Below are 27,698 nucleotides of genomic sequence, written 5' to 3' on the forward strand. Positions count from 1 at the left end.
TATATGGTGATAATGCGCGGTTCTCGAGTGTACTTGGCACGCGTTGTTACTCCTCGCCGTCGCTCTTTTTGCCTATCTCGAGTCGTTACCCGCTAAATATTATAATATCGCGAGAGAGAGAGTGCTCTCCGCCGGTGCCGTCGATCGTCGCGAATATTGTTAACGCAATCGGGAATTGATTTTCCTCGGTCCTCGTTTGGTATTCATAGACAAAGTGTAGTTCGTTTATTATTCGTACTGCCTATGAATACCAAAGACATTGATCTAACAACAGCAATTTGTAGAAAAGATCCAAAATGATTCGCAGTCTTCAGATGCTATTAAAAGATCTCAATGTTTTTAGAAAAAATATTTCTTTAAAGTAGGTACATATTAAATATGTATAAATTTATATATATATATAAAATTAATATGTGTGTATATATATATCTAAAATTATTTTTTATGATCTTGTATGATTATTTAAAAAAAATGTATATATATGTAATTATTTTATATAATTATTAAAAAAAGAAAAAATTATGCACTACAGGATTAAATAGAATGGTAAGTTTAATATTATTAATTCTCGCAAAATCCAAATAAATTTCAAGCTCATTAATAGCGTCTTTATCTTAATTTACGTTTCGTGAAGCAAAGATTAGCGACGTTAATTATATTAACATTTTGCGTCATGTGCATATTATGAGTGCGCGACGTGTAATATAAGTATTATGCAATTGTATCAAGTCCCTCCAATTATCAAATATGAGCATGACGATAATTGGAAAAGAATGGCTTTTCCTTGCGAATCGACTTAGAAATCCTAGGCTTGAAGCTTACTCCGGAACGATCCCCGATACAGCGTGCGTTATTGTTGCATGTATCGTACGGAAAAGTGGAGGTGGCGGGTCGCTTTGATCCTTTTTCGCGCGATTCACCCTTGCTTTAATATTAAAATTTCATGCCTTGCAGGAGCTGAAGGAGAGCTTCAATTACGGCCTCTTCTGTCCGCCGGTGAATGGAAAAGCCGGGAAATTCCTGGACGAGGAACGCCGCCTCGGCGATTATCCATTCAATGGACCTGTCGGGTACTTGGAGGTATGGAAAGACGCTCTTCTTATTTTCCTTATTTCTGTAAAGTCCTTTCAATCCTCACAATCGGAATCATTTTCACATTCGATCATGCTAATTTCGTTCGTTATTATAACAATACAGGGATGTTTATTCCATTCGCACGGCTATATTGTCGGTTTTAACGCATGGCAAAGGCTTCCCGTTTTAGTAGCGGAAGGGTTAAGTAGCTTCCTCGCGTGTACATTAAAGCTGTCAGCAGACCCACTTTACGCCTGATAGGATTTAGTTACGTCATACGTTTCTGAGTTATTCAATTATATTTCTCAGTTGAATAGAGAAGATGTTATATTGTACAGAAGATGCTATTTGTCATTTAATTGTCAAAAATATTACAAATAATATTTTAGAAAGAATATGAAAACAATACTTTTACAGTATTTTTTACTTATTTCTTTTTTTAAGAAGCAAAGACACTTCCATAAATGATACTGGCAATTTCCTACGACAATATATTATTGGCTTTGACAGAATTTTATTCAATATTACGCGCGCGCGATGTTTTCAGGAAGATGTATGTAGCAGTTCTCTTCTTTATGTTATCTTCAATTTCGAGTCGAAACGATATACGTAACGCAACGAGAAGAGAAGGTCGCGGTAGTACGTATTACGTAATTAATCATCGCGATGATCCTCGCTATCCCTACTGCACATAAATCACTCCGTAGTGTAGCGAATCGCGCATCTCGGGTCGCGCGATGACTGTTAAAACGGGGATTCGCGAAAAACAAATAATTCGGTCCCGGGTTAACGAGATCTGGATCCTGTCCCGCGGTTTTCTTGCGTAACCAGTGATAGTTCTCATCGCCCATCCACCTCGTCGCCTTCGTCTTTCTCCTTCTTTTCTTCTTCTTCTTCTTCTTCTTCCTCGGCCGGTCTCCCGATCCCGGTTGGTTCCACCCTGCCAGCTGCACGTCTCCGCTTCGTTGCGGGAGATTCACTTTCAGGGACGGCTGACTCATACACAGCTTCTTTGAATCGTCTTTAAGCCGCATTCACCTCGCACGAGTTACAAATTATATGGGGCTCCGTCGACGAAAAACTTGCGTTTAACAAACGCCTGTCAGCGGGATCCCTCGTCGGACAATGGGGCCTCGTGGTTTTGAAAACTCTGCGGAGAGATGTGTCGCAAAAGCCTGAGCACACATAATATCCTCCTTACGAGACTTTTATTCTCTTCGCAAACATAGAGACGGGGACATAGAGACGGTTTCTTATGGGATATCACGTTTCGCAAATTTGCTTGTTATTAATATCGGCATTTCTGAAATGACAAGGTATGATATAATTTAATAAAATAATCAATGATAACAAACTTCTTGTAATATATAAATATTTTATAACACGACTCTCTTTTAATATTACATGGCAACCTGATTAAATTAAGTAAGGCATTTAAAGTTGAGAATTAAATATATGTAAATGTAGAGTATAGTAGAAAAACAGGTTCTTTAAAGATATAAGCTGAGCGAAAACTAAGATTATATTTTATTTTAGTTTTCCTTATTTATAATACGCGATGGGAATAAAATTATTCGGAGAAGATTTCTTTACCGAGTAAACGAGAACGATATCCAATAAGAGGCTACTCATACATTAAGACGCGCCGGGACATTATTATCGGGGATGAATACGAAATGAACTTCGCGTCTAAATCGCTGGTATTTCGCCGGTAATATCAGGCTTCTGCCAACAAAGCTTTCTTATTACAATAATCGAATCCCCCTTCCCTGTCAATCTCAGACCCGCTTTCGTCACGAAAGCGCCGTAGTCGGACGAGGTCGATTTCAGGGTCGCTTCGATTCAGTTTCTTTGATCACCTGACGAGCCATTCATTTTGCACGAGTTACGTATCGTCGAACAATCCGGGACAGGAGGCGAGACGAACCACTTTGGCGAATACGAGAATACATGAATGAAAAGTGAAAATTGACAGTTGCCTGTCGGCGATGGCTGTCAGTCGCGAGAGCGCGCGGTGGAGAATAATTAATTGTCAAACACGCTCGTCGCGATCCATTCAAGATCAGCGTTATGCGTAATCCCCCGTTTTCATCCAGCTGAGAGATAGAATTCGCTCGATACAAAAGAAGAGAAAAGACTTGCGTTGAAGCTTCCCTGTAATTGTTTTTTTTTTATCTACTCCATATATATTGACATTCCGTCGTTTCTCTTTAAAGGGTAAACAAGAATCTTTGTGATAAAATTTAATAACGCCCTCGCGTTTTCCCAATTTTCATTTTTCACCCGCAAAATTCGCTCGATAACCCTCTTCCTTCGTATAAGCAACACCGTTAGATCGTGTTCGCAACGCGATAAAGCCTAATCTGATGATGGCAGCGCGATGCACTTAAGCATCCAGCATTATCGTGCGCATCGGCATAGTAGTCTTTATATCGCGCTATTATTATTTATTGCTTGTAACGCGGCCACGCGGTCATCTTGGAAAAGAAATCGCGCGACGGGACGTAATTCCTTCCGCGACATCTTTTTTACAGTGCAATTCCAACGAAAGAGAGTCCGCGGTTAAATGGAAGCTGAAAATTTAGCCTTCAACTTGTAGCTTGTATATAAATTAAATTAAATATTAAATTGAAATTTTCATGGATATTTCACAGAGGAGAGAAAATCTCGGGAAATTAAACGTCAGAAACGCGAATAAATAAAAAGAGAATCGTGCTTCATTATTAATTTCCGGATATAGCTTTTGTCTAATAAAAATTTTATTACAATCTGCGAAAGATGTATAATATAAGAAAGATGGGGGGAGATGAGAGGATGGCTTCAGATTGAATTTTCGATGAAAGAAAAAGCGGAGGGTAGTCGGATTCAATTTCCTGAAGGCGGAGCCTCTTCAGTGCTTTACGCATCTTATGTCACGTCCGGTTTATTGCGTATTCATCGATAACGGAGAAATGCGCGTGACGAACGTATTCGTGTGCAGTAGATTATAAGAAACGGCAATTATATAGCCGTCGAGGTGAGACGATCTCCGTCGATGAGATATACTTAACGATAACGATAGCCACGCTTGGCGCTCTCTCGCGATGTATTTGCATAAGTACTGTACGGAGCTACTGCAAATCTATACCGCGACAAATTGCACGCGACGATCAGAGTCGGAGCTAAATATCTCTGTGGATATATCTTACTTCGCCGCATAATTTATGATTTTATTCAAGCCGCTACATCGCCGTATAATATGGAAATAATTAGCTCGCCGAAGGATGAATTTCATGCTTTTACATGATGGAAAGCGAAGCGCCGTTCTGTAATAATAATCGTAACGACGCGTCTCGAGAGTACACAAGTGTCATTATTCTCAAATAAATTCCAGCTCAAATATAAGAGGCGGGTGTACAAGATGCTGCATTTGGATGAGAAACAGCTCAAGGCTATGCATACCAGGACGAATTTGCGGAGGTTACTGGATTATGTGCAGAGCAGTCAGGTCGAGAAGATCGCGAAGATGTGCAGCAAGGGATTGGATCCTAACTTCCACTGTCAGGAAACGGGAGGTAATTCGCGTACGCAATTGCAGCTGCATGAAAATTGCTAAAACAACCCAACTCGTATAGTCGCGCAGCGTGATTTTCATCAACTGCCGACTCATTCTAAAATATTTAAAACAATTAATTTATTTTAAATAATTCAATTTTAAATATTCAATTTTAAAAATTCAATTTTTTTTATTTTAAAATAAATTTGTGTAATCATTTTATCGCACGGGAGTTGGTAACATTTTACGAATCCCAAAGTTTGGTATATTTTCAATATACAAAAATAATATAAATTACAAAAGAGCAATATTTTTTTTGTCTCTTGATGCTGAAGAAAAATATTGCGAATTTATTTTCGCGGTTATGAAAATAAAAAAATTTTTTTTATTCTCTTTTCAGAGACGCCGTTGACATTGGCAACTACCTTGAAAAAACCGTCGAAAGTTATAATTGCGTTAGTCAATGGAGGCGCTTTATTGGACTATCGAACGAAGGAGGGTCTAACGGCGATGCATCGTGCCGTCGAACGAAACAGTCTGGAAGCGGTGAAAACTCTATTGGAGTTGGGCGCCAGCCCGAACTACAAGGATACGAAGGGCCTGACGCCGCTCTACTATAGCGTTATTCACAAGACCGATCCGATGCTCTGCGAGACGTTGCTTCACGATCACGCGACAATAGGAGCGCAGGACCTCCAGGGCTGGCAGGAAGTTCATCAGGTTCTTATTTGTTTTTTTCACAGATTTTCTGTGTTATAGAAATAATGAAAAATTAAGAAAAATTAAGAGTATAAAAAAATCATGTCGCGAATATTTTTATAAAGCATGAATCTCTTGATGAAAAAAAGACTTGGTCTTCATTTCCTTATTTTTTAATGAAAGTTAAACAACCAGTATATATTTTTTAATTCTATTTTAAAAATATCAGAATTCGTATATATTTTCTTTCTAAACTCGTTATTTCTTGATAAAGCGAAATTTTGCTATTTCATTCACAAATTCCCTCATAAAAAAATATTCGAATGTTTGGATTAATTGCGAAGAATGCAATTGAACGATACGTTGAATGATTTCTGCGACTAATATCCGCCTACTCGCGTCGTATGCCCGCAGGCGTGTCGCAACAATCTCGTACAGCATCTGGACCACCTGCTTTTCTACGGCGCTGACATGAATGCGCGCAACGCGTCCGGTAACACGCCGTTGCACGTGTGCGCGGTGAATAACACGGACGCCTCGTGCATACGTCAGCTACTCTTCAGGGGCGCGCAGAAGGACGCGCTCAACTATGCGAACCAAACGCCGTACCAAGTCGCCGTGATCGCCGGCAACATGGAACTCGCCGAAGTCATCAAGAACTATCAACCGGAGGAAGTCGGTGAGTTATGAACGTCGCACGAAATGTCAAAAATCATAAAACTCGCGGACTTCGCGATGAGGAAGGGGGGAAGAGATGGGGAGAGGAACGCGGGGGCGCGAGGATCCGGGCGCAGGAAACTCGCTTGGAGAGGCATGATGTTGCAAGAATAAACGACAGACGTTGACGATCTTCTTCCTCTCGTTTCCCTCCCCCTCGCGCCCCCCGTTTCTGCGTTCTTGCTTCTCTCTCCGGACATTGTTCCGTCGCTCTCGACGACCCTTGCTCGCGCAACGATGATAACGCGGCGCCGGTCGATCGGTCCTTCCGGGATCACGAATGGGACGAACGGGCTCGGAAGACGGATAACCGTAATCTCATTACTCTCGTCGAGGTTTCTCCATATTCATTCGCCACACCCGCGACGGCTGATCAACGTGACTGTCCGATTCTAATCCTCTATTTGCGAACGTGTCTGCTGTTTATTAAATAAGTTAAAGATCGCTAATCAGACGGAAGGACATCAAGATTCAGCGGCAAAGGTTTCGCGATCTTTCTCGTATAATATTCTGATATAAAAATCGAGAAATCAAAGTTGAAATAACTTATCGAGAGCTTTTAATAATCGCTGTTTATCGGCGATATCTCGTCCCATATTCCGAGTCTAATATCTACGATATCTCATTTGGTATCGTTTGTTAAATAAAAAAATCGCACGTGGCCGCGATGGTGTGTGACGTAACAAAGTTAACAGAGTTTATCTCTGATAACGAACGAGATCGTGGCTTAGAAATTACGATGTAGGCATTTTATATTGCATGATTGTAGAGCCGAGCATGGCATGAGCATGTTGCACGCTGTTCTTCTCGTATATAATATAGAAGTAGACGTTAGATAGGTAGCTCCTTTCTCGTACGTAGTTACTTATAGAGGGTACCTCTCTGGAATTGTGTATATATAACTCAAGATGGGTTGTGAGTGTGACGTACGTATGTCAATGTACCTATCTATCTACTTGTGTCTGTACTGTGCGAGTAACGTAAAGGAATTTTACAATCATGTCATGGGAATTTTTGGTGGTGATGGTCGTGTATATGACGTCGAGTACATTTGTGATACCGAGGAGAAGTAAGGACACTACCTCTTGATAGATTGTGCTTTCCAGTAACTAATGGTACTGTATCTTTGATTCACTGTCGAATGGATCAGTGCTGCCAGATTCGCGTTACAAGATGTCATCGAGTCTCGATTTCTCGAATAAATAAATTTCAGACTTAAAAATTCATTGTATATAAATAAAATTTCAATTTCAAAAAATTAAAAGTCACATATGGACTTGCCTCTGATTTCTATATCTTCTTTTTATTTATAATTGCGCGTTAAAAATAAGTTGACTTTTGACAGAAGAAAGTTCTTGCTTATTAATAAGTGAAAAATATCTTCACGCGACATTGATATTTATTCTCTGGCAGTATTGAATTTGTGCAAGAATGTCTTGACTAGTAAAATGTTTGGTAGTTCGAGATACGTTGTGAATCCACGTGGCCTCACGGATCGTCGGAGTCTGTGGAGGCTGAGGGAGAATCCGAAGAAACACATGTTCCGACGATCTAGTGACGGCGACGTCGATCGTTTGTGCACATGACGTATTCCGACGAGACTTACCCGTATAATCTCGAGCACATTGTATCGCACAAAACGGATACAACGGAACGAGGATGAAGTCGTTATCCTTGCGTGTGTGGCTTTCTACCGCTTTTCCGTCTGTACAGAATGTCCCGGAATTGGCGAAACTGCACACCTAGCGCGTTATTTCCGGTGAAAAATTTCATTTCACGTTCCCTTAACAAACTTCCAAATTTCAAATATACACGTGACATTTCTGACAATTGAATCACGAAAATTAAAATCCCATTCGAACAAAATTGCCACCTCGAATTAAACTTTGAATTAAACAATAATGTTTATCGATATTTATTTTCAACTCCAAATCTCACAACGGATAACGCCGTACATCCGCTTTCCGTCGATTCTGAGACGACCTGTACACGCCGGCACGATAAAACGACGAGAGCAATACCTGGTTGTTCGGGGTTACCCGGGGAGAGAGAGCCAATAATCATCATCGTGAAGTAACATTGTGCGCGCGCGCGTGCCTGCGTGCGTGCGTGCTTGTGTGCAACACAGCGACCGCTTGTAAATCCGCTTTGCAAAAATCCCGCACGACGATCTTTCGTGACACCGGAAGATCGATCGTGGAGAACGGAGCTCCGAGAGAGAGCCCGAACGTAAAACTCTTCGCTTCAGCAAACATAATGTACACGATGTGTAACCACGCGACTAACACACCCGCGCGTTCGATAGAAGGCGGATAATAATGACGATCGATAATAAACGGTCGTCGTGATACTTAACACGCGCAACGCCAATTAAGTGATTTGTTCGATATCCGTTTCAATCACGAAAACATTGTCCCGGTGTTCCACCACGCGACACTTACATGTGTAATCATTTTTAACCCTAGACAGTACAAGCGGTATCCGATGTGACCTTTTTCTGCGAAATTATTATTAGATTTCAAAACAAGAATTTAATCAATTATACTTAAAATCTTTTTTTTTTTACTGAAATGAAAAAATTTGATTGAATTATTATTACATTTCAAATGTAAATTTTATTTTAAATTATTTTAATATATCTTTAAAATTTTTTTTCAAAGTGAATTATATGCACACTGTTTAGGGTTCAGTATAAATTGCGATCAGACTATTGCATTTTGATTTTAACGAGCAAGCTCGACACAATTTTACGTTTCATCTTTGAAGAGTCGCGTCGACGTTCGTCTGAGAAGACAACGAATAGTCTCTTTCTCTCTCTTTATTTCTTTCTCTTTCTTTCTCTCTCTCTCTCTCTCTCTCTTTCTCTCTTGTAAGGCTAAGTAATCCTTTCTTTACTTAACCTTGCAACCCTTGCGATTTTCCAGTACCGTTTAAAGGGCCGCCACGTTACAACCCGAAGCGGCGCTCGGTGGCCTTCGGTGGCACTTCCACAATGATGACGACCAGCTGCTCAGCGAGTAATCTGGGCACCCTCACCAGGATACCGTCCACCGAACAACACGCGGCGGCGTCGTCTAGCGCCGGTGGTGGTACCGCTGGTGGTACTCTCACCAGAACCATCTCTGTGGAACAGTACTCGAGTATAACGCGAGTACCGTCCGCCGAGCAATACGCTACCGCCGCGAGCCTGAATCGAGTACCGTCCACGGAGCAACCGTACTCTCCGCCTCCACCGTCATCCGGCACGCTTGTCCGGGTTGCGTCCGAGGAAAAATACGCGTCGCCGTCCGGCATCGTGTTGAGCAGAGCCTCGTCTAGCGAACGATACGACGCCACTCTGATCAGAATACCATCCTCCGAGCAGTACCCGACTGTTAGTACGCTGACCAGAGTACCGTCCACGGAGCAATACCCGACCGCCGCGGCGGGCATGAGCAGAGTACCGTCCACGGAACAGTATCCCTCCACCGGTGGAATCGCGATCGTTGGTCAATCGACCGAATCGATCCATCACGGAAGCCTCGGCAGAGTACCGTCCGTAGAGTCGAGCAGAAACGACTTACCGAACCGAATACCGTCCGAACAGAACAGCCACCGACTAACGTCGGAGTACCAGAGTCCAAATCCCTTGAGAGAGCCTAACGCGAGGTAAGCATTAGATGAAGAATCGCGCGTGCGTCGCCGATCACTGGATCACTGTGGCAAAATAAAATAAAATGAAACGACGCCTCGAGTTATGTCATCACGAGCGATGACAATTGACGCGGTACGTTCGCGATTGCCGATGCTTCACTCTGATCAGAATCTGACCATCGCATTTGTTGGATAACTAATAAAAAATACACGTGCCACCACGTGTCTTGGTTAGCGTTTTGATCAGCGCGAAGCACCGATCGCCGATGTACCCTAAAAGTTGTACGCACCGTTTCAAGATTGCCGAGTGGCGCGGAGAATTATACAAACTTGAGAATGGAGGGTCTGACGAGGCTGCAAGAGCACCGGCTCGAACTGCAGCACCGCCTCGATATGCACAGAACGCAGATGGAGATGCCGCCGTCACCGTCGCCCAGCAGCAGGAGCTTAGCGCCTTTCAGCTCGGCCAGTTCGAGCTTGTCCGAAGGCAGCAATCAACCGTCCGGCGAGGATTCGGCCAGCATCGTCACAGGTACACTAATTCTTTTCTCTTTCTATCCCCTTCAATTTCCCTCACTGTTCGATGGTAAGGAAAGTCTGTTCCTTGATGATTCACAAGCTGCAGAAATCAACTCAAATATGCGTAGATACTCTGGATACTCTCTGAGAGGTAATCGAATCAACTACCCTCAAAGGTATGAGGAAGCGGACCTCTGAGCGAAAGTTTGTCGCGTGTGAAGCAATTAAACAATTATTAAATGCAACATCATCATGTGTATATGTAGTACCATCACCACCAAAAACCGACGGCGCGCAAAGGTGGTCGAACGACACGATGAGAGTTAGTCGGACGTTGGCTTTGATGGTTCGTGCATGCTTCCGTTTTGATGTCCCCGAGGATATTAGAGATCCCGAATTTAGTGGCTCCTCTTCACGTGCGAGCTGAGTGAAGTCTTCTCGCTCGAGAAGAGGGACACGCTGCGCTTAACATTCATTAGAGGCCGCCTCTTACGATGTGACAAATACAATGCGGCTGGCAATGTTTAGAACTCTTATTGCCGTCGTAGAGCATATTTTAGGCGAATCAAATTGAATTAATTTTTTTTTCTTCTTTTTTTTGAGGCCAAGAGTGCGCTAAAGTTTTTATTTAGCGTTATGAGGTAGCTATTCTTCCTCTCTCTTTTTCTTTCTCTGTCTTTTCTAAGAGATTTCGATCTCTTGCATGACATTTATTGCTCGGTAAGGCGATGCGGATCCATGAGGCATCATCATGTTGAGTATATCCGACCGTTGTCGATTTTTAGACAAGAGCCTCGGTGACACAGCATCCGACGTAATCAGCGACAGTTCCGGGGTAGGAACCTCGCAGTCCGACACGACCAATTCATTATCCATTCCCGGTACGACGGTTGTCTGCGTGGAGAGCTACAACAGCGGAATCACCGGCCATCTGACTATCAATCAAGGAGACATCCTTGAAGGTACACCAGGCAATTCAACAAATGTATTCCTCTCTCTTCTTCTTTCTCGTCTAACTTCGTTGACTTTGATTTGACAGCGACGAGCGATGTTTTGTGATTTTCCATGTGTTTTCCGTAATTATCCTCGTGTTCTGTGATTTGGAATGACAACCATCTCACTCTATCTCTCTCGATTTCTGTTTTGTAGGTAACGTCCAGAAATATTATTCTGATAGCAAGCGTGTTTTTGTTTCTTTATTTTTAACAGTCACCGGTGCTACCGATTGCGGCCTCCTAGAAGGGGTCCTACGTGGACAAGGTACTGGTCTATTCCCCGCGCATTGCGTTCAGGAAGTCAGGCTGCGTCACACAAACATACCTCTAGGCCCGCAGCCCGCCAGAGACGGACGAAATCGTGTTCTAGGTCGCAGGGAGTCGCAGCATAAATACTTTGCTACCGCGCCTAGACTAAAGAAGCCGTAAGTTCAACGCTCGATAACATTCTTATTCTACGTATACCACGATATCCAATATCGTTCTTTGTATTTTTAGCGTCACGTCGGAACCTCGCACTGTTGTTCTTCACCGTTCGAGAAAAGGCTTCGGGTTCGTGTTGCGCGGCGCTAAAGCCACTTCGCCGTTGATGGAGCTAACACCGTCTGCCAGGTATCCGGCGCTACAATATCTGGACGATGTCGATCAAGGAGGTGTGGCCGATCTAGCGGGTCTCCGAAAAGGAGATTTTCTTATTCAAGTAAGATTATTCGCGGATATTGATTTAATCTTAAATAAGAATTATCTAAACAAAAATTATATCTGATATATTGTTTATTTAAGTAAAGTGATAACCAAAATTCAACCCCGATAAATCATTGAAAAAAAAATTAAAAAATATATTTATATGTTATCTTTACACTTATTATAGCTCCTTTTAATTTTGTAAATCTAATAAGCTTAATAATTTTATATAATAACATTTTATATTGTTTAGGATAATTCGCGAAATAATTCTTTTATGAATATTTCAGATTAATGGCGAGGACGTGACGACGGCCTCCCATGAACACGTAGTCGACTTGATCAGAAAATCGGGAGAGTTGGTGCGAATGACAGTGGTTTCGCCGGTGATTAGTCTTCCGAATTCTCAATCTGCGGCCGCGTTGCCAACTAGTCAACCTATCCAGAGACAGTATGCGACTTTACCGCGTAAAGGTAACAACAATGTAGTGATCGGTGGTACGCTCGGTAGATCTCCGGCTCCCGCACCACCACGAAGAGATCCGAAGACGACACTGAGTGTAGGTCGGGCGAGGGCGCGATCGATGGTCGCGGGATTAGGTAATAAATTAAAGTCCGTTTTCTTGTGTACGAGATTACGGAGAATGAATATCCACCATACATTCGTGTTTCTCTTGCAGAAGGAGGTGGCGAAAGGGACGATCGCGATGAAATCGCATCGACTGGTGCAAAGTCGAGCAGCGCGGAATCGATTCATATGCCGCAGCAGCCCTCAACTGGATCGAATACCGGTCAAAATACCCCGGTGCAACCGAGAACGGCCAGCATTCGATCGCGTCCAACGTCCAGCAGGATTACCGCTGCGGAACTCGAAGTAACTATCTTTCGCCCCTCGCGGGCCGTATGCGCGTTGCAACGTGCTCCCTCTATCTCTCTCTTGCTCGATCACACTGAATCTATTCGTGCGCTCGTTGTCTCCGAATTGAATGGCATTTTGTGCACGAGACGAAACCGAGGCTTTAGCTTCGTCCTTTAATTTATCTTCCAGGAACTATTTCAGCGGCAGCAGGGTAGCGCCGGTGGTCAGTACAGCTCGTCCATGATGAGCTCATCTCACTTTCAGACTACTGGTCAGTCAACCAAGTCGCATCCGTCGTCGCCCGCCAAGACCGGCAGGGTGTACGCGAGCGTAGCGGAAATGAAGCGCAAGGGCAAAGTAAGGATGACTCGCCACACTCTCAAAGTTACAAAGAGCGCTCGCGTTTCTCTTTTTAACATTTTTCTTATATGTTGATAATAAGCCCCCTTGATGAGAGCTGCCCTAGTGGATGTTCTTAATGGACGTTAACATGTTTGTTCATCTCATCCAGTAGTTTGATTGAATTCTCCGACGTCCCTTTAGACAACTACTTTTTGATGATTCCCTAATCTCTAAATAGATAATTTCTCTTTTCTCTACTCATTTTTCTCGTATGGTATCCACGTCGAATAGTAATTTATTAATATGCCGATTAAGGACCCTTAAAAAAAATGTCTACCAGTGTTTGAAAGAGTCGTCCGGCGTTCGGTGAATCCTCTTCTCTTCTCTCTGGGCAATGGTAATGGTGGTTCTTTTCTTTTGCATGTATGTTATAGTTTGCGCGCAAGCCGGTGCGAGTGCACAGCAAGGGACGGTCCTGGTGCGGGCGAGATGACGAGGACCACTACTTATATTACTGATCCAAAATACTTTGTTTCTAGCTCGTCCGTGGCTTGCATGATTTCAGGTGACTAAGCCATTTGCTAAATGAAAAAGAAATCTGACGTCCGCGAGGGCGTTAGGTGCCACCTACGTGCTTCGTGTTCACGCCTCAAGTATGAATAACCAGTTGCGCATTTGCATTTTAATCAAGTTTTGCGATTTCCTTCAGTTCCTTATGTCGCTCTTCGGGATTGGTTCTATAAGCATGGAAGACTGACGATACGTCATTATCTTACTACGTGTTCTTCGCAGCATACGACAGTATTAACACTTAGATAACTTTTCGCAAGCAAGCAATGGTAATGGTAGTAGTGGGTTAGTGTTAGTTACGGTAGTTTGGAGTTCACGCTTAGCAGGAGTATGCTTCATTCTCATATCACATTTCTCCAATATTCCTTTCTGTGCCTTTCTGTATTATTCTATCCTTTGTCCTTTCATTGATCCAGTTGTAAATTGCAATTCCTTAAACGAAAAAAAATTACGCTCCAAATTTTTTCGAATTATCAAGGCGATGACGCCGATCATTCGCGAGTCGCAGCCTATACGAACCACTTATCCTTCCATTTACAGTCGCAATCAAAAGTGCGCTTCTTTGGCGGCTTGGGCGGAGGTTCCGATCTCCACAGAGACTTCCATAGCACGCCGGATCTCAACGTGCAGGTGCAGCCCTCGTCCCTTCTGGCGCCCAAGTGCCACAGAAGCCAGGAAGATGTGAATGCCTTGAGCGGTAGAAACGGACTTCCACCGCCGAATCATCCGCCACCACCTCCGCCGGTCGGACAAGTCGTCAAAGTGAATGTTGGCGCCAACGTGCCAGATGTCGTTACTCCAGCCTCGGTTTACGACAACATGGCGCACATCCAGCAAGTCAAAGGTAAGAAACAAGGTACAACAACCATCTTGCTTATAGCTTCACTTTCCTATGTCAAAGTGATTAATCGTAACAAATTAACTTAACATATTTGTATAATAATCCTTATTGCATGAAGACAAATATTGATATATTTGTTCTCATAGAACTCGCGGCGGCCACGGTCGAAGGTGGTTACGGAGTGATGTCGAGCTTCCGACCCTCTAATAGTGCAAAGTTATACGCCTCGCCGGAAGATATGAAGACTGTCGGTTATCGTTCGCGTAGTCTACCGGCTAACCGCCCGCATCTTAGGAAATCTCACAGTCTACGCAATCCGCCGAACAGCTCAATGTTCAAGTCAACTGGTAGTCAGCAAGCACTGAATAACAATGTTGGTAACATGAACAGCAATGGGAATGGTAACAATCAGTATGCACAACCGCTGAAGACTACCAGGAGTCACAGCACGGCCGGTATCCGCGAGCGGAAGAAGAAAACTGTTATCTTGAATGCTAGCTCATCCGTCACGAATCTCTCATCGATTGCGTCCGGCGCGAACGGAACGACCGTGCCGGCTAACTCGGCGCCACCAATTCCCGAGCCAGATTACAGTCTGTCAGAGTCGGAAAATGATGAAGGCGAGGACGACGAGACGGATGAGGATGGTGAGTCGGAGATTGCGAAGGAACTCGAGAAAGCGGCGGCGCGGGAAAAGCTGGAGGCGACGCGAGAAACATCCGGTAATTCCAACACGTCCGGCTCAAGCTCGTCGGGCAGCGGCTCGTTGCCACATTCGTTCAGCGTCGAGGAGATCCAGAAGGTGCGCACGCAGCTCAAGTCATCCAAGAGCCACCCGAATGACTTTCTTCTACAGACGCAGCAGTCGCTCGTCGAGGACGGCGACAACAGCTCGAGCGGCGTTAGTTCGGATCAGGACGTGCCAGTGGGTCCGCCGATGGGCTTCGACGATACCGCCGTGAGGAATCTGGCCAATCAGGAGAACAATCAGCACTTGGGAGGCACGGCTCTACTAACCGGTGTCAATCCGATTGACAAGGAGAGCAATCAGACCAAACGACCGGGCTATGGCGGCAGCGGTTTATTGACCAGGCACGCGGTCAGTCTAGCACAGTTGCCACCGCCGATTGAGGCAGATGCCGAGGAGCAGAACAACGATTTGTTTGTACCACCGCCGCCGGAATTCAACGCTGGTCCATCTGCCGGCGGCCAGGATCAGGAGGTGATGGTATTTGCACCGCCGCCGCAATTCTGCGATAACAAGCAACATCAACAGCAGCAACAACAGCAGACCGCTTCGCAGAATCGGGTTAAGATAATCGGCGCGATTCCCAAGGTTGGCGGAAATCAGGTGAAGGCGTCAGGCGGAAGGGCGTTGCCGTAAGAGAAGAATCCGCCATAGATTATAGCACGGATGTCTTCGCGTATGTCTTTGCTGCGAGAATAGAAGAGAGTTTGCAACGTAATCGGTAGATCGCGATTTTAAAGTCAATATATTTAGAGGTTTTTCTGCCTTTTCGGTAGTGTAATCGCCGCGCGACGAGCATATTAAACTTGAACTATATCGCTGAAAAGCGATGGATAGTCCATGCGGGCGTGCTGTCATATATAAAAGCGTGGTCGGTTTGGACGACTTTTTGCCAAGAGTAAATTCGTATTCTAATCGAGCGTCTAGAAGTCGTAGGATATAAACGCGAGGAGATAATCGCGAGCGCATTTTTACCAAGTAAGTTTACGAGTGTGAGCATACGTCCGATTGCACTGCAATGAAGGATTGGTTTGTCGCATACGATCGATCAAAATCGTTTAATTGTCCTGTTTGTGGGCGAAGATCCAACAGATCCGAAATCCGATTCGCTATATCATAGAAAAAGAGAAAGAAATATCTAAGGGCAGAAAAGAGCGAAAATCCGCACATTGAAGAAGAAAAGAAAAGGACGACCAAGTCAGAAAAAAGGGAAATGCGTGTACGCGTGCATGAATCGTGACGCGTGAATGTGCGATGCATATCGATTTGTTTTTCATGTTTCTATCGAACTACGAGGTATGTTTTAATACTTTTACACATGACACTCTTTGTCTCTCCGAACGCGGATAACAAGGAATATAGATGGAGACAAGTTTTTTGCAAATCGCTCTTGAACCAATTTTAAGCAAAAGTATATCGCGACAGTCTCGCTCACTCTCGATCCACCGGCGAAAACTGATATGGCCGGCCCATGATGGATCGATATAACGATAATGCATAAATCACATAATTGATTAGTTGTTAATATCGAACACGCGCGGGTTTTTTTTAGTTTCGACTAGCATTTTCTCTCATGTCTAAGACACTGCTCAAACGCCTAATCACAAACTCTACTCGCGAAGTCATTAGAGATTCTGACTAGTTTGTAATTGCAAATGTTATTATTATTATTAATATTAGTATTATTATTATATTATTATATTAATATTATTATATATTAGCATCGTTATATTGTAATCATACGGCGACTATGGCGTTTCACTAACGAGCCCCTCTCGATAAAACATAGTCGCATCATGCGCAGAGATGCGCAGCACTATACTTCGTTATACTATCGCACCATCACTATTCCAGCCTGTGTAAAGTAAAACCCCATACTCCTTCCATTCGTGTCAGAAACTTCCCTTGAGCCAGGAGACTTTGAATCCTTTTTTTGCATCTGTGCGTTTTTTCTCGAACTAGTTCGAGGATCGAGTTTGTGGGCGGAAAACTGGCGGAATTTTATTCGACGACTCGAATCAAATTCTCGAATTCTCGTGCAAGTTCGTGAATCGAAATCTTCCGTTTGCGAATTAATCGACCTCTTGATGTACATACGCGTTACGACTCGCAACGCTATTCGCAGATGCAACTGCGACTCGTCGCGAGTTTGTAGGGTCTTGCGGCTCTTGGGGTGACAGTGCTACATATTGTATATATATATATTATATATTGAGTAATGCGCGTTGTGTATCCTCGAGTATCTCTATAATTACAAGTGATCATCACATTACGTTTCATCGCATTTTCGCTATGTTAGATCTATAAGCGATCGAATACCTTCCTTCCCCCCTTCCCTTTTCTCCCGGATCATTTCTATGCGCCTTTGCGAACCTTGAGAAAAAGAGAGAAAAGAAAACTCGCGCTTCATGCGAGCGCACGTGAGTCGCCGCGTGGTTTTTGGAAAAAGCCGAATTGTATGGTTTCAAATGTTCCTCCAATAATATTTTATTTCGTCGTCGTCTTTTGATACAAACGCCAACAGGACTCGACACAGCGTAAGAGTATTGAGTATATACTCTTGGATATTCTTTGAATATTTGGTGATTTCAATGTGTGATGATTTGAATATTTATTAACCCCCTATGCATGAAGATATGTTTCATATGTATCATTTATATTTATAAACGATTTATGTAAAAAATGCAAGAGAGAAATATCCAAACAAAATTAAAAAGTAGGGAAGTTATAAATATATGCCTAGCGTGCCCAGTTCATTCATCTCGCATATTTAGTTTTCAGAAATTCTGTTTTTTAATAAGTGATAGTAATCCGTGACTGATTTATTAAAGTTGTATTTTTTAATAAATCGTTAAAAAATATTTAAATTAATAACTTCCATAAACTACTTATCCAGGAATAAATAATGTAATATCCGGTAATGAAAAAAAAAACTGAAATATCGTAAAATATTCAATGAATATCCATTAATTGTATATACATCTGGATATATGCTATTGCGAGATTATCAACACTCGCAGATTGGTGCGAAAAAAAGCAGTACACGTGTGTATCACGACGCACTCGGCGCGATACAGCGAAGATCAACGGAGAGGATTGATCGAGAGGCGAGGCTTTACTTTTCTTTGCCGTGCACCGAATGCGCGCGCGATGCACGGTTCACGGCCGAGATATTATTATATAATTACGACATTCCTGCCAAAAGTAATATATATAGAGAGTAGTCTTATATATTATATATATATAAATATATAATATATCAAAATTTACGAAGAAACAGAGAAGAGTTAATATTGCGTACGTCTCTCTTGCGTGAGAGGACATTTACTTTCTAATCTATAGTTCCAATTCTCCACCCCCTTTCCCTCCTTTCTTTCTCCGGTGTACCCTCGTTTTTTTTTCCGCGTCGTACGATCGATCGTCGTGTCGAAATAGATCGCATCGTTGCGATGTCATCCCGACGAAGAGTCCGGAAATTGTCGCATGACGTACCCAATTTTTGTTAAAATCTGTCAGTAAAGTATTTATATATGTATAGTATATGTATATATATACAGACTTTCTGTTTTCCGCATGAACGGGAATTAATCGGTCACGGAAAATTCAAGACAAGAAAGAAAAACACGCGGCTTTGAAATTTCATGATTTCTAATAAGTCCACCGAATTAATCGATTCCTTCGAAAATCTGCGTGCGGGGTAGTTCCCGTTCACGATTAATTTTCATCCCTCGCGGGAAACGTGGCACGTATACAGAGTGTACCGAAAAAGACGTATATTTCTTCTCCCTCCATTTTCCAAGGTCCTCATTCGCGATTTTCTCTCGGTTATGATTTTATTCGAATTATTCATCTGTTGTAAATTTTTATGTTGAATGTTGAGTATCGTAGAATAATGAGTGATCGAGTGCGAACGAACGAGAAATTCACGTCGTCTTTACATCTCGATTCACTTGAAGGCATTTTGAGTATTCGTTTGGCTCGATGATTAAATCTTCCGTTGGAATCAGTTTTCGAGAAAGAATCGAGTGCGCCAATTTGACAGGGAGAAATAAAGGACTTGTTATGCGTTCTTCGAGACACCCTGTACACCGCGCCTCGATGAGAGTGCTAAGAAGAGCCATCGAGAACCGTGATTCGATGATCGTATACCGCGACCGACTGAACTTTTCGGAACCTCTCTTCATTATTTCCGACCACTCTCCTGATTATCTTGATTCTTCATCCATCCACCCTCTCCCTGCCTTCCTCGTCTCTCCCCTCGTCATTCTTCATATTTAGTTATCACTATCATTAATCTTATTATCAGGCAATTATACTATTAGTATTTTGTATTATAAGTATTGTATTGTAAATTGCAAAAGTACGTGCAATGTTTCGACGATGAATAATAATCGATCATGTTCAATTAATGCGGCTGAAATTTAATCTTTCTCTTTACCTTCGCTCCTTTGCGTTAGAAAATAATGTATATAATTTCATACATATATATATTTATCCTTACTTTTTTCTCTTCTTTTTTTACAAAAATGTTGAATACTTATTACAAATGAGATCCAATCCATTTTTCTATCTCCAAATCGCCAAAAGTCTTAAAACTTATAATGTTAACGCCGCAAATAAATTATCTTGCAACTTATAATTAAATCGCAAATAAGTTTTATGGGTCCAAACAGGATATATAATAGCAACATGAATATTACCTCATTTATGCGAAGATTATATATATATCTGGCACTCTTTTTTTTTTCCTTTAAAATATCTAGAGAACAGAAGGTATTAAAAAGTAAAAGAACAACGAAGTACGATATCGTAACCGTGAAATTATTATTATTTTCTTACAATATCTATCTCTTTAATGTTCTGTTCTTGAGCTATAAACCGTCATTCGTGTTTGTGTACATGAAAGTATCCAAAAAGACAAAGCACTGTTCGACGCTCAGATATTCCTCTCTCGTTCACCTCTCATTTTCACTCGGGCTTCGAAAAAAATTTCCGCTCCCGCGCTCCTCTCTCTCTCTCTCTCTCTTATTATTAGCTCTATTACTCGGCTTTATCTTCTTTCTTTTTCTCGTAGAACCACTATGTGGATTATAATGAACACCGGCGGTGCTTTCAACGATCGGTCGATCCACACAATGAACGCTTGTGGTTGTCTTTTCTTTTATTATTATTTGGCAGTGCGAAACAACCGTGCTAATTATCACGTTTTTCTCTTCGCTACGCGATGTCGAGTCTTGTCGATATGAGAAAAGCATATCAAGCCTGCGTATCGATTTCGACGAGGCGGCGAGAGAAATCATACGAGATCCGTTTCCGGGGCAGATTCCAGACTGACAATGAGAATATTTCACACGATTATTTGCGGTCGATTCTCGCCGCTTCGTCCACGTAGCGAGAGAAAAAAATCGCATCCTTCTTCTCAAGACTTCAAGAATCTATAGGGCTCTCGAGATAATTGGAAATTAGATCGACAAGAGTCGACTCACCAGCTTTTCATCGTCCCGCGCGTATTCGTCGAGTTTCTCTCTCTCTTTCTCTCTCTCTCACTCTTTCACACACACACTTTTCTCTTTTTCTACACGCTATAAACCATATTAGTTTAAACTATGCAATATATTTTTCTACTTTTATACATGTACAAGCACTTTTCTAACCGAAGCGATCTCGCGAGGCCTTAATTATATTAATTAATTAAAAAAAGAGTTCGATATATCATAATAAGCACAATGAGAATGATTATCTCTAAAGATATTAGATATTAGGTATCTTTAGTAGCTTTCGTTATACGCTATCAAAAGAAAATAAAAAAAAAACATATAAATATGTATAATTAAACAAAATTGATGCACTTTGAATAATGATAATTGAAATGTGCAGCGAAAGTTTATCAAAATTTCTTGGGAATAACTAACGTGTAGAAAGACATTGATAATACTGATAATATAAACAAAATCACGATATTTCGTTAAGAGAATTTTACAAGCGGCCTTCGTCGCGATCGCTCGACTCCCTCTCTTTCTCGCGTCACGCTTTTACATAGAATTTATAATAAATGCAAACACTATATCTGTAATAAGCTATACTTATGCACATATCTCGGGGAGTCTTTGTGTATGTCGCGTTACATTCAATTATTTACAATTCCAAGACAATTCGGAGACTCGGCTGGAGAGAGAAACCCGTGGAAAATTATATTTTCGCTGGGTTCACTCAAAATAATATCCAACGCGACCGTTTCCATTTAGCTGATTTTTTTCTGTTTATACATTTACAAGCCTTGTAATTTTTCAATCGACAAACTACATCCTCGAAACCGACGATCGGGATCGACGAAACTGGCAAGTCGTTCCGAGACCGAGCCTTTGCACGTTTGTAAAGTGTAAATCTTATTCATTCTCTCGTTTATCAACGCCGTGTGAGATCCTCAAATTTGTATATGTGTATGTTTGTAGAAATATCCGTTCTCTCTCTTTCTCTCGATCTATCCAAGATGCTTCGAAATCCCACGCGAAAGTGTATGCGGAGCTTTCATTCGCTCTTATGCGAGTATTATTGATTAATTGTACAATGCATTTACGAATATCTTTGTGTAATCAATATTTTGTATTTTTTTTTAATTTCTTACGACAAATATATAAACGAAATTTGAATTTATTGTGCAAAACGATACAATCAATGTCGTTGAAACGTTTCAATTTTAATTTTTGCCGTTTTTGGCGAGATACTTGTATGATTACATATTATAAGTTTTCGTGTGGATCTATTGGAGAAAGAGACATGAGATATACTTCTTTGTGAAAAAGGTACTTTCTGTATATGACGTTAATACGATTATATTAGTGAAATGTAGAGTGAAATTGCGATCAAGTGGATTAAAGAGAATCTCACAGGTGAAATTTTTTTTCATATTTCAATCGTCTCTGCGCGTTTTCTCCTAATTTTTGCAAAAATACGTTGCCCGTATCTCTCCCTGTCTCTCTTGCATTCTTTCTTACACATATATATTCACATCATTCTTTCTCTTTCTCTTCCTCTCTAGCGCTCTCATCACTTCTTTGTTAATTACGGCTAATGATTTTTTTCTCTCTCTCTCTCATGTTCTCCCACGCACCGTCAAAAAGAAGATGTAAGTCTATCGGCGTACATATATTTAGCGTGTGCATGTATACATGTATGTGTGTTCAGTAAAGTTCTTTTCAAAATCGCGATAAGAAGAAAAAAGGAATGGGTGTCCACGTATTTCGCTTCGCTATATTTTTTTTCATTCTCCTTTATATGTATATAACGCTAATACAAACTTAATTATATCTTACCGAACACTTTATAGCGTTTCTAAACGTACGTCCATATTATTTAGTGCATTGCGTGGATTAAGATTTAATTCTATAAAAAAAACGCACGAGCATACATATAAAAAACAGAACCAGAAATCATAGAAACGAGACGATTTCCGTTTCGAGTCAGACTTTGTGCACTAGAAAAATGTATACAAATCGTTTATACGTTGCTTTTATACTCCCCTCCCTTATTTCGTTTTCAGCCTTCCGTCTCTTTTTCACATTATTATTATTATTATTATTATTCTTATTTAAAGAGGATCTATATCGATAATTTAGAATTATCAGCAGGCCGATGTGAAGAATGATGATAAATACACGAGACGTTACATTTACGCGTGTATGACTGAGCCACACACATATATTTTCTTTGAATATTTTTCACATGTTTACATAGAAAGTAATTTGTTCGCTGCAGACTTTCAAGCGCGCCAAAATCGCGACAAACGAGACCGCCATGTGTGTTGAAGCATTAAAAAAAAATCTTTCAATTAAATGCAGTCGGTTCGTTTTTCTTGGCAATGAAACAACGCGTATAAATCTTAATTATGATTAATTACAAATGAAAAATACAATAACATACAATACTTAAAATGTCGGAATTAGATTCGCCAATCGTATAATTATACAATGCAAGCGACCTATACAAACGTATTTATTCGCAACTCTCGAATAAACTTATCATATAAGATCATACCGAAGCTCGTCGAAAAATGAATCGTGAAACTTAATTCCATTTTTTTTTGTACCTTTCCGTGACTTTTGTATTGCCGATTCGTTCAAAGTTAATTTTATACATTGCGAGAAATAATTAATCATAATTGGAAGGAAATGTCTCTCTCTCTCTCTCTTTACGATTTGTTGCGATTCTTCCATTTCGTGAGATCAAGCACGATCGAGTAGCCGAAAGCTCCTTTCTGTCATCTCACCTTTACGCTTATAAGGAATATTACCAAAAAATTAAAAAAAATGCACCTTACTTAACAACTAATGGAACCTCCCTGCTCAGTTCTTTTTCTCTCTTTAATAAACTACATCTAAAAACTCGCGCGTATAAACTAAAAAAGAGTTTTGAAACATGCACGATCGATATAATTAATTGTATTTTTCAATTATAATCGTAAATATGTCTTTAAAGAAAACAAGGATTCTTTCTATATCGATAGAAAATAGCATATGTCTAAAAAGTGGCGGACAAGTTTCCACTTGCGTAAAAAATTGGTCCCTTACTCGATCGATATTAATTTCGACTGATAGCGACAATTCGTTTTACACGAGCAGAGAAAACTTGTGACAAAAAATTGAAAAAGGTGAGAGAACAGAAATAACGATCGGGACAATGATCGCGCCACGAAAGAATAAAAATAGGCGATGAACATGATTGAATGAGATGCGAGAAAATATAAGACAAAGATACAAGAAGCAAGATGTAAATATAAGAATGCAATTAATTCTCAACACATAGATATGATGTAGATAAAGTACACCGTAAAAAGATACAAGGATACATCGTTTAAATGCTTCAAATATTGTTCGGACATTTAAGAAATTTCTTTGGACTGTTCTGTCATTTACATCGTATCTCGTGTTTTAAGATGCATCAATACTATTATATTTAATTTTGCTTCTCAAATCTTATTTTTATATCTCATCGTGTCTCAGTCCGATAATGTCAATCACATAAAATGCATGATTATTTCTCACGAGACCTCATATGGCATTGTCTCGGTGAAAAAAATCGGATCGGTTTAAAAATGCGAACAGAATTCGTATGTATATTTGTCTCTTGTCCTGTTCTATATGTCCCGCTGGCAGTGCTCGAAAAAATTTGGCAGTTATGCGATACGTGAGCTCTCGGGGATTACCGCTGGTCTTAAAGAGAAAATTTAAAAGAATCTGTAAAAGAATATTAAATTTTCCAAAATATTAAAAATGAATGAATCGAATTAGAACGAAGCGCAAATTTAGGAGATATGAATTATTAATCTTTCTAAATCTATACGAATTAACGAATACAATATATAGATGAGAAAAATAAATTTTAGCTTGTAATTAGATTTTTCAAAATTAGTCTACCTACTAAATTATTTTATGATGAATTTTTTTTTGAAAACGATGATATATGCCCGAAGGATATAAATCTGGAAAATGAACAGTGGCTAGCGACTAGGCCGTGGGTGTGTAAGTATATATAAGAGAAAAGGACCGCGATGAACGAGTTTGTTAGAAGCACGACGCAACGAACGTGCGACAGAGAGAGATTCTACGTTAGTAGAGGCGCGTCGTTAAGAACAACGGAGCTGGCAGTGCGTGAATTTTGGCAGTGACGCGTTTTTTCTTTTGCATTTTCCGGTGTCGATCTTTCGATTCCCTCAAAAAGGAAGGAGCGATCCTCGATGTCGTCCTCGGAGGGAAGATTAGCCGAAGATCAGCCAAAGATCAGCGGATATAGAGAGATTATACCGTTTTTTTTCTCTTTAGATAATTGTCGAGTACTCGCCAAGTACGACGAGCCGCGTGACTTGCGAGTACAGGATTCGCATAGTGTAATATACCGTTTCATTACGATAATTTCAACTAAGTATTTACATTTACAACACACGCATTCGCGACGCGCAGCTCGGAAAAATTAATCGTAAATCCATTAAAACACGTGCCTCGCGGAGTGAACGCAACAACGACGCTGTTCTCGAAACAGCTGTCTTACGATGCATTGTCCACTCACGCGCGTCAGCTAGAGATCTATTCGGTTATACACTTATACAATCATACCTTTTTTTAATAATAGTAAGAATAATTATATAATCGATTAATTACCGTAGAGCTCTTAATTACAATCGTATTGGCAGTGTTTCTTAGCTGGTGTGTATGTAATGACGTACCGTCTGTCTGTGTGTGCCTCATGCGGTCTCCATTTCTCTCAGTCGCTCGATTATTCTCACTCATATATTTTGTCTCTTTCATTCTATCCATGTTTTTGTATCAATCTTTCACTCTCATTCAACACACACACGACACGATACATATCCGTCTCCTTAATTTAACGAGCCTAATTTACATCAATCTTTATTCGCTACACATTCGCTACATATTCGCGCGCGGACGTTGCTTCGCTTCACGATGGTGCGAGAAACAGTTGCAGTCACGAAAAGAATTGCTTCTTTCTCGCAATTGCGACGGCTAACTACGCGAATCGCGAACACGATGCAAGTCGCATTCTTTGTTCATGTTCCCTTCCACATTCTTTTCTTAACAGCTCCATGGGAAATGTAACACAGCCTTCGTAATTTACCCTTTTGAGGATAACAGCTCAATTGCGATCGCGCTGCATGTTTAGCTACTTTCGTCTCTCTTCATTAGATTGGCAGTAGATTGATAAAAATCTCGCGAGAATAAACTTTTGAGTCGCGACGAGCGTATGCCAACATGCCGCGCGAGACTCAGCAGAAAGATAAAAATAACGCGACGATGTAGTACATGAAAAATCGAACACGTCTCGGGTGCAGAAACGAGGCAAGCTCGACATCCTCTTTGCGAGAACTCGCTTGCCTCAAAACCCTGAGAAATAACTACCTCTTTTCCTAAATTTTTTAGTTTTGTACATCGCGTCCCGTTTCTAGGAAGAAGAGTAATTCTCGAGAAAAATCTCGGTGGCGTAAGTGTCGTCCGATTATTCCGCAATCTTTCAACTTCATGCCGAGCTTTCAAGCTTGAAGACTGTCAGCCCCATTCAGGGAAAAAACGGCGGGTTCGAAGCAATATCATTCAGTCTCTCTCTCTCTTTCTCTCTTTCATTCTCTCATTTTTTCATTCATACTATCGCATTCTCATCTAACAGCCTAAGCCTCCTTCGCGATTTTTTCTCGTTCCTCGATACAATCTTCTGTGTCACAAGCTTCACGCTGTCCACGATCCTCTTCTCCGTATCTTCCTCTCATGTCCTTCTTCATATCATTGTACGACGACAGCCGACGCGAGTTTCTACCGAGTTGTAAATCGAAGTAGAAGTAGCTTCTTTTTTTTTCTCGAGGCATCGTAAAGGTACTATCAGTTCTCGGAAATACCAAGGGGCCAATGTTAGATATTAATTGAATCCTAAGGCCACCAGAGTGATTATCTCCTTATAAATTGTAACTACCGCTTAAACATTTTGTCTGTGCACTCCCTCGGTTTCCTTTGGCAAAACCAAATTACAAGAACTTCTCCTTTACTGCTTCCTTTCTTTATTTTTCGCTTTTTTGTCTTTGACTATCGATACTACCATTTCTACCGCACATCCTTGGGATCTTGATCGGCGATAGAAAACGGTACAAAACGTATCCACGATGAGGCACTTTTGAGGCCCAGACTTGGCACTTCCGAGGCCGACGAACTTCGAAATATGCGAGGTACTTGTGATCATAGAATTTATCGCATTAATTAGATGTATCCTTCAATGAACGATGACGAAGAGTATGCTCGTTACAATAACCTCGTTAAAGCAATGGCTCTCGTCTGACTCAAACAGGGGACGGATGATCATATCCCTCTTTGTCTCCTTCCTCTAGTTGTATTATATCCTCCTTTTTTCTTATCGCTAGTTACACTGTACGCTATCCGATTCATTCTGAACTTATTATCTTTCACGTGACTTTCTCCTTTCTTCGCTTCTTATCTTCTAATCGATCTGGATTCGCAGAATTGGTCGTTCTCCTAGATTAGATATCTTCTAAACGTGCGCTCCGCTTCTCGATACATTCGGGTATTTTCAGGTCGCATTGGCGGCGGCCTTCGTCTTCACCGACCAGGAAGAGCTTACATTGTGTCCTGCTCGTGTCAATCAGCAGCACTCTGTTCTTCCTCTCTGGTTCAAGTGTAAGCGCTCAGGTTAGGTCAGTTCTGGTATCCGGTCGATTGGCCGACATTATCACGAATTTTTCACTGGTTTCCGACGTTGCTTCACTCGCGTCGTCGGTGGCGCGTGAGCACTTACCGCTGGATAGAGAGCCAAACTCACCTCTTCCGAATGACTGGTGGCCACCTTGCGAATATCTACATGCTTCGTGCTTTGTACTTCGGATTCTAGTACCCATTCGTCCGGTTCTCTGTAGAAAAAACACATGAAAACGAGGAAATTAATAAGTCACATGGCACGCAATTAAAGTT

The 27,698-nt window shown here is 41.3% G+C and overlaps 2 protein-coding genes across 10 annotated transcripts in view; one reads left to right on the forward strand and one right to left on the reverse strand.

The window, feature by feature from the left end:
- The window catches only part of Prosap (SH3 and multiple ankyrin repeat domains prosap), a 118,682-nt gene extending 97,876 nt beyond the window's left edge, over positions 1-20,806 (forward strand). For 5 of the 9 annotated variants that reach the window (XM_083085833.1, XM_083085836.1, XM_083085838.1 and 2 more), the window contains 14 exons: positions 955-1,080; positions 4,448-4,628; positions 5,010-5,329; positions 5,723-5,987; positions 8,950-9,673; positions 9,958-10,190; positions 10,963-11,139; positions 11,387-11,597; positions 11,671-11,872; positions 12,147-12,456; positions 12,537-12,730; positions 12,905-13,072; positions 14,168-14,471; positions 14,615-20,806. In XM_083085833.1, coding sequence (XP_082941959.1) covers positions 955-1,080; positions 4,448-4,628; positions 5,010-5,329; positions 5,723-5,987; positions 8,950-9,673; positions 9,958-10,190; positions 10,963-11,139; positions 11,387-11,597; positions 11,671-11,872; positions 12,147-12,456; positions 12,537-12,730; positions 12,905-13,072; positions 14,168-14,471; positions 14,615-15,852 — 4,653 coding nt within the window. In that variant the 3' untranslated portion in view covers positions 15,853-20,806. The remainder of the gene's footprint in view (positions 1-954; positions 1,081-4,447; positions 4,629-5,009; positions 5,330-5,722; positions 5,988-8,949; positions 9,674-9,957; positions 10,191-10,962; positions 11,140-11,386; positions 11,598-11,670; positions 11,873-12,146; positions 12,457-12,536; positions 12,731-12,904; positions 13,073-14,167; positions 14,472-14,614) is intronic. The other 4 variants (XM_083085841.1, XM_083085842.1, XM_083085839.1 and 1 more) reach the window with 3 other exon arrangements.
- Jing (AE binding protein 2 jing) overlaps positions 20,017-27,698 on the reverse strand; it is an 89,059-nt gene continuing 81,377 nt past the window's right edge. Inside the window, exon 9 of the mRNA XM_083085844.1 lies at positions 20,017-27,637. Coding sequence (XP_082941970.1) covers positions 27,460-27,637 — 178 coding nt within the window. The 3' untranslated portion in view covers positions 20,017-27,459. The remainder of the gene's footprint in view (positions 27,638-27,698) is intronic.

This window comes from Camponotus vicinus, unplaced genomic scaffold, assembly GCF_025532165.1.
Source record: "Camponotus vicinus isolate PSW18456_S1 unplaced genomic scaffold, iyCamVici1.0 SCAF_13, whole genome shotgun sequence".
Taxonomy (NCBI): domain Eukaryota; kingdom Metazoa; phylum Arthropoda; class Insecta; order Hymenoptera; family Formicidae; genus Camponotus; species Camponotus vicinus.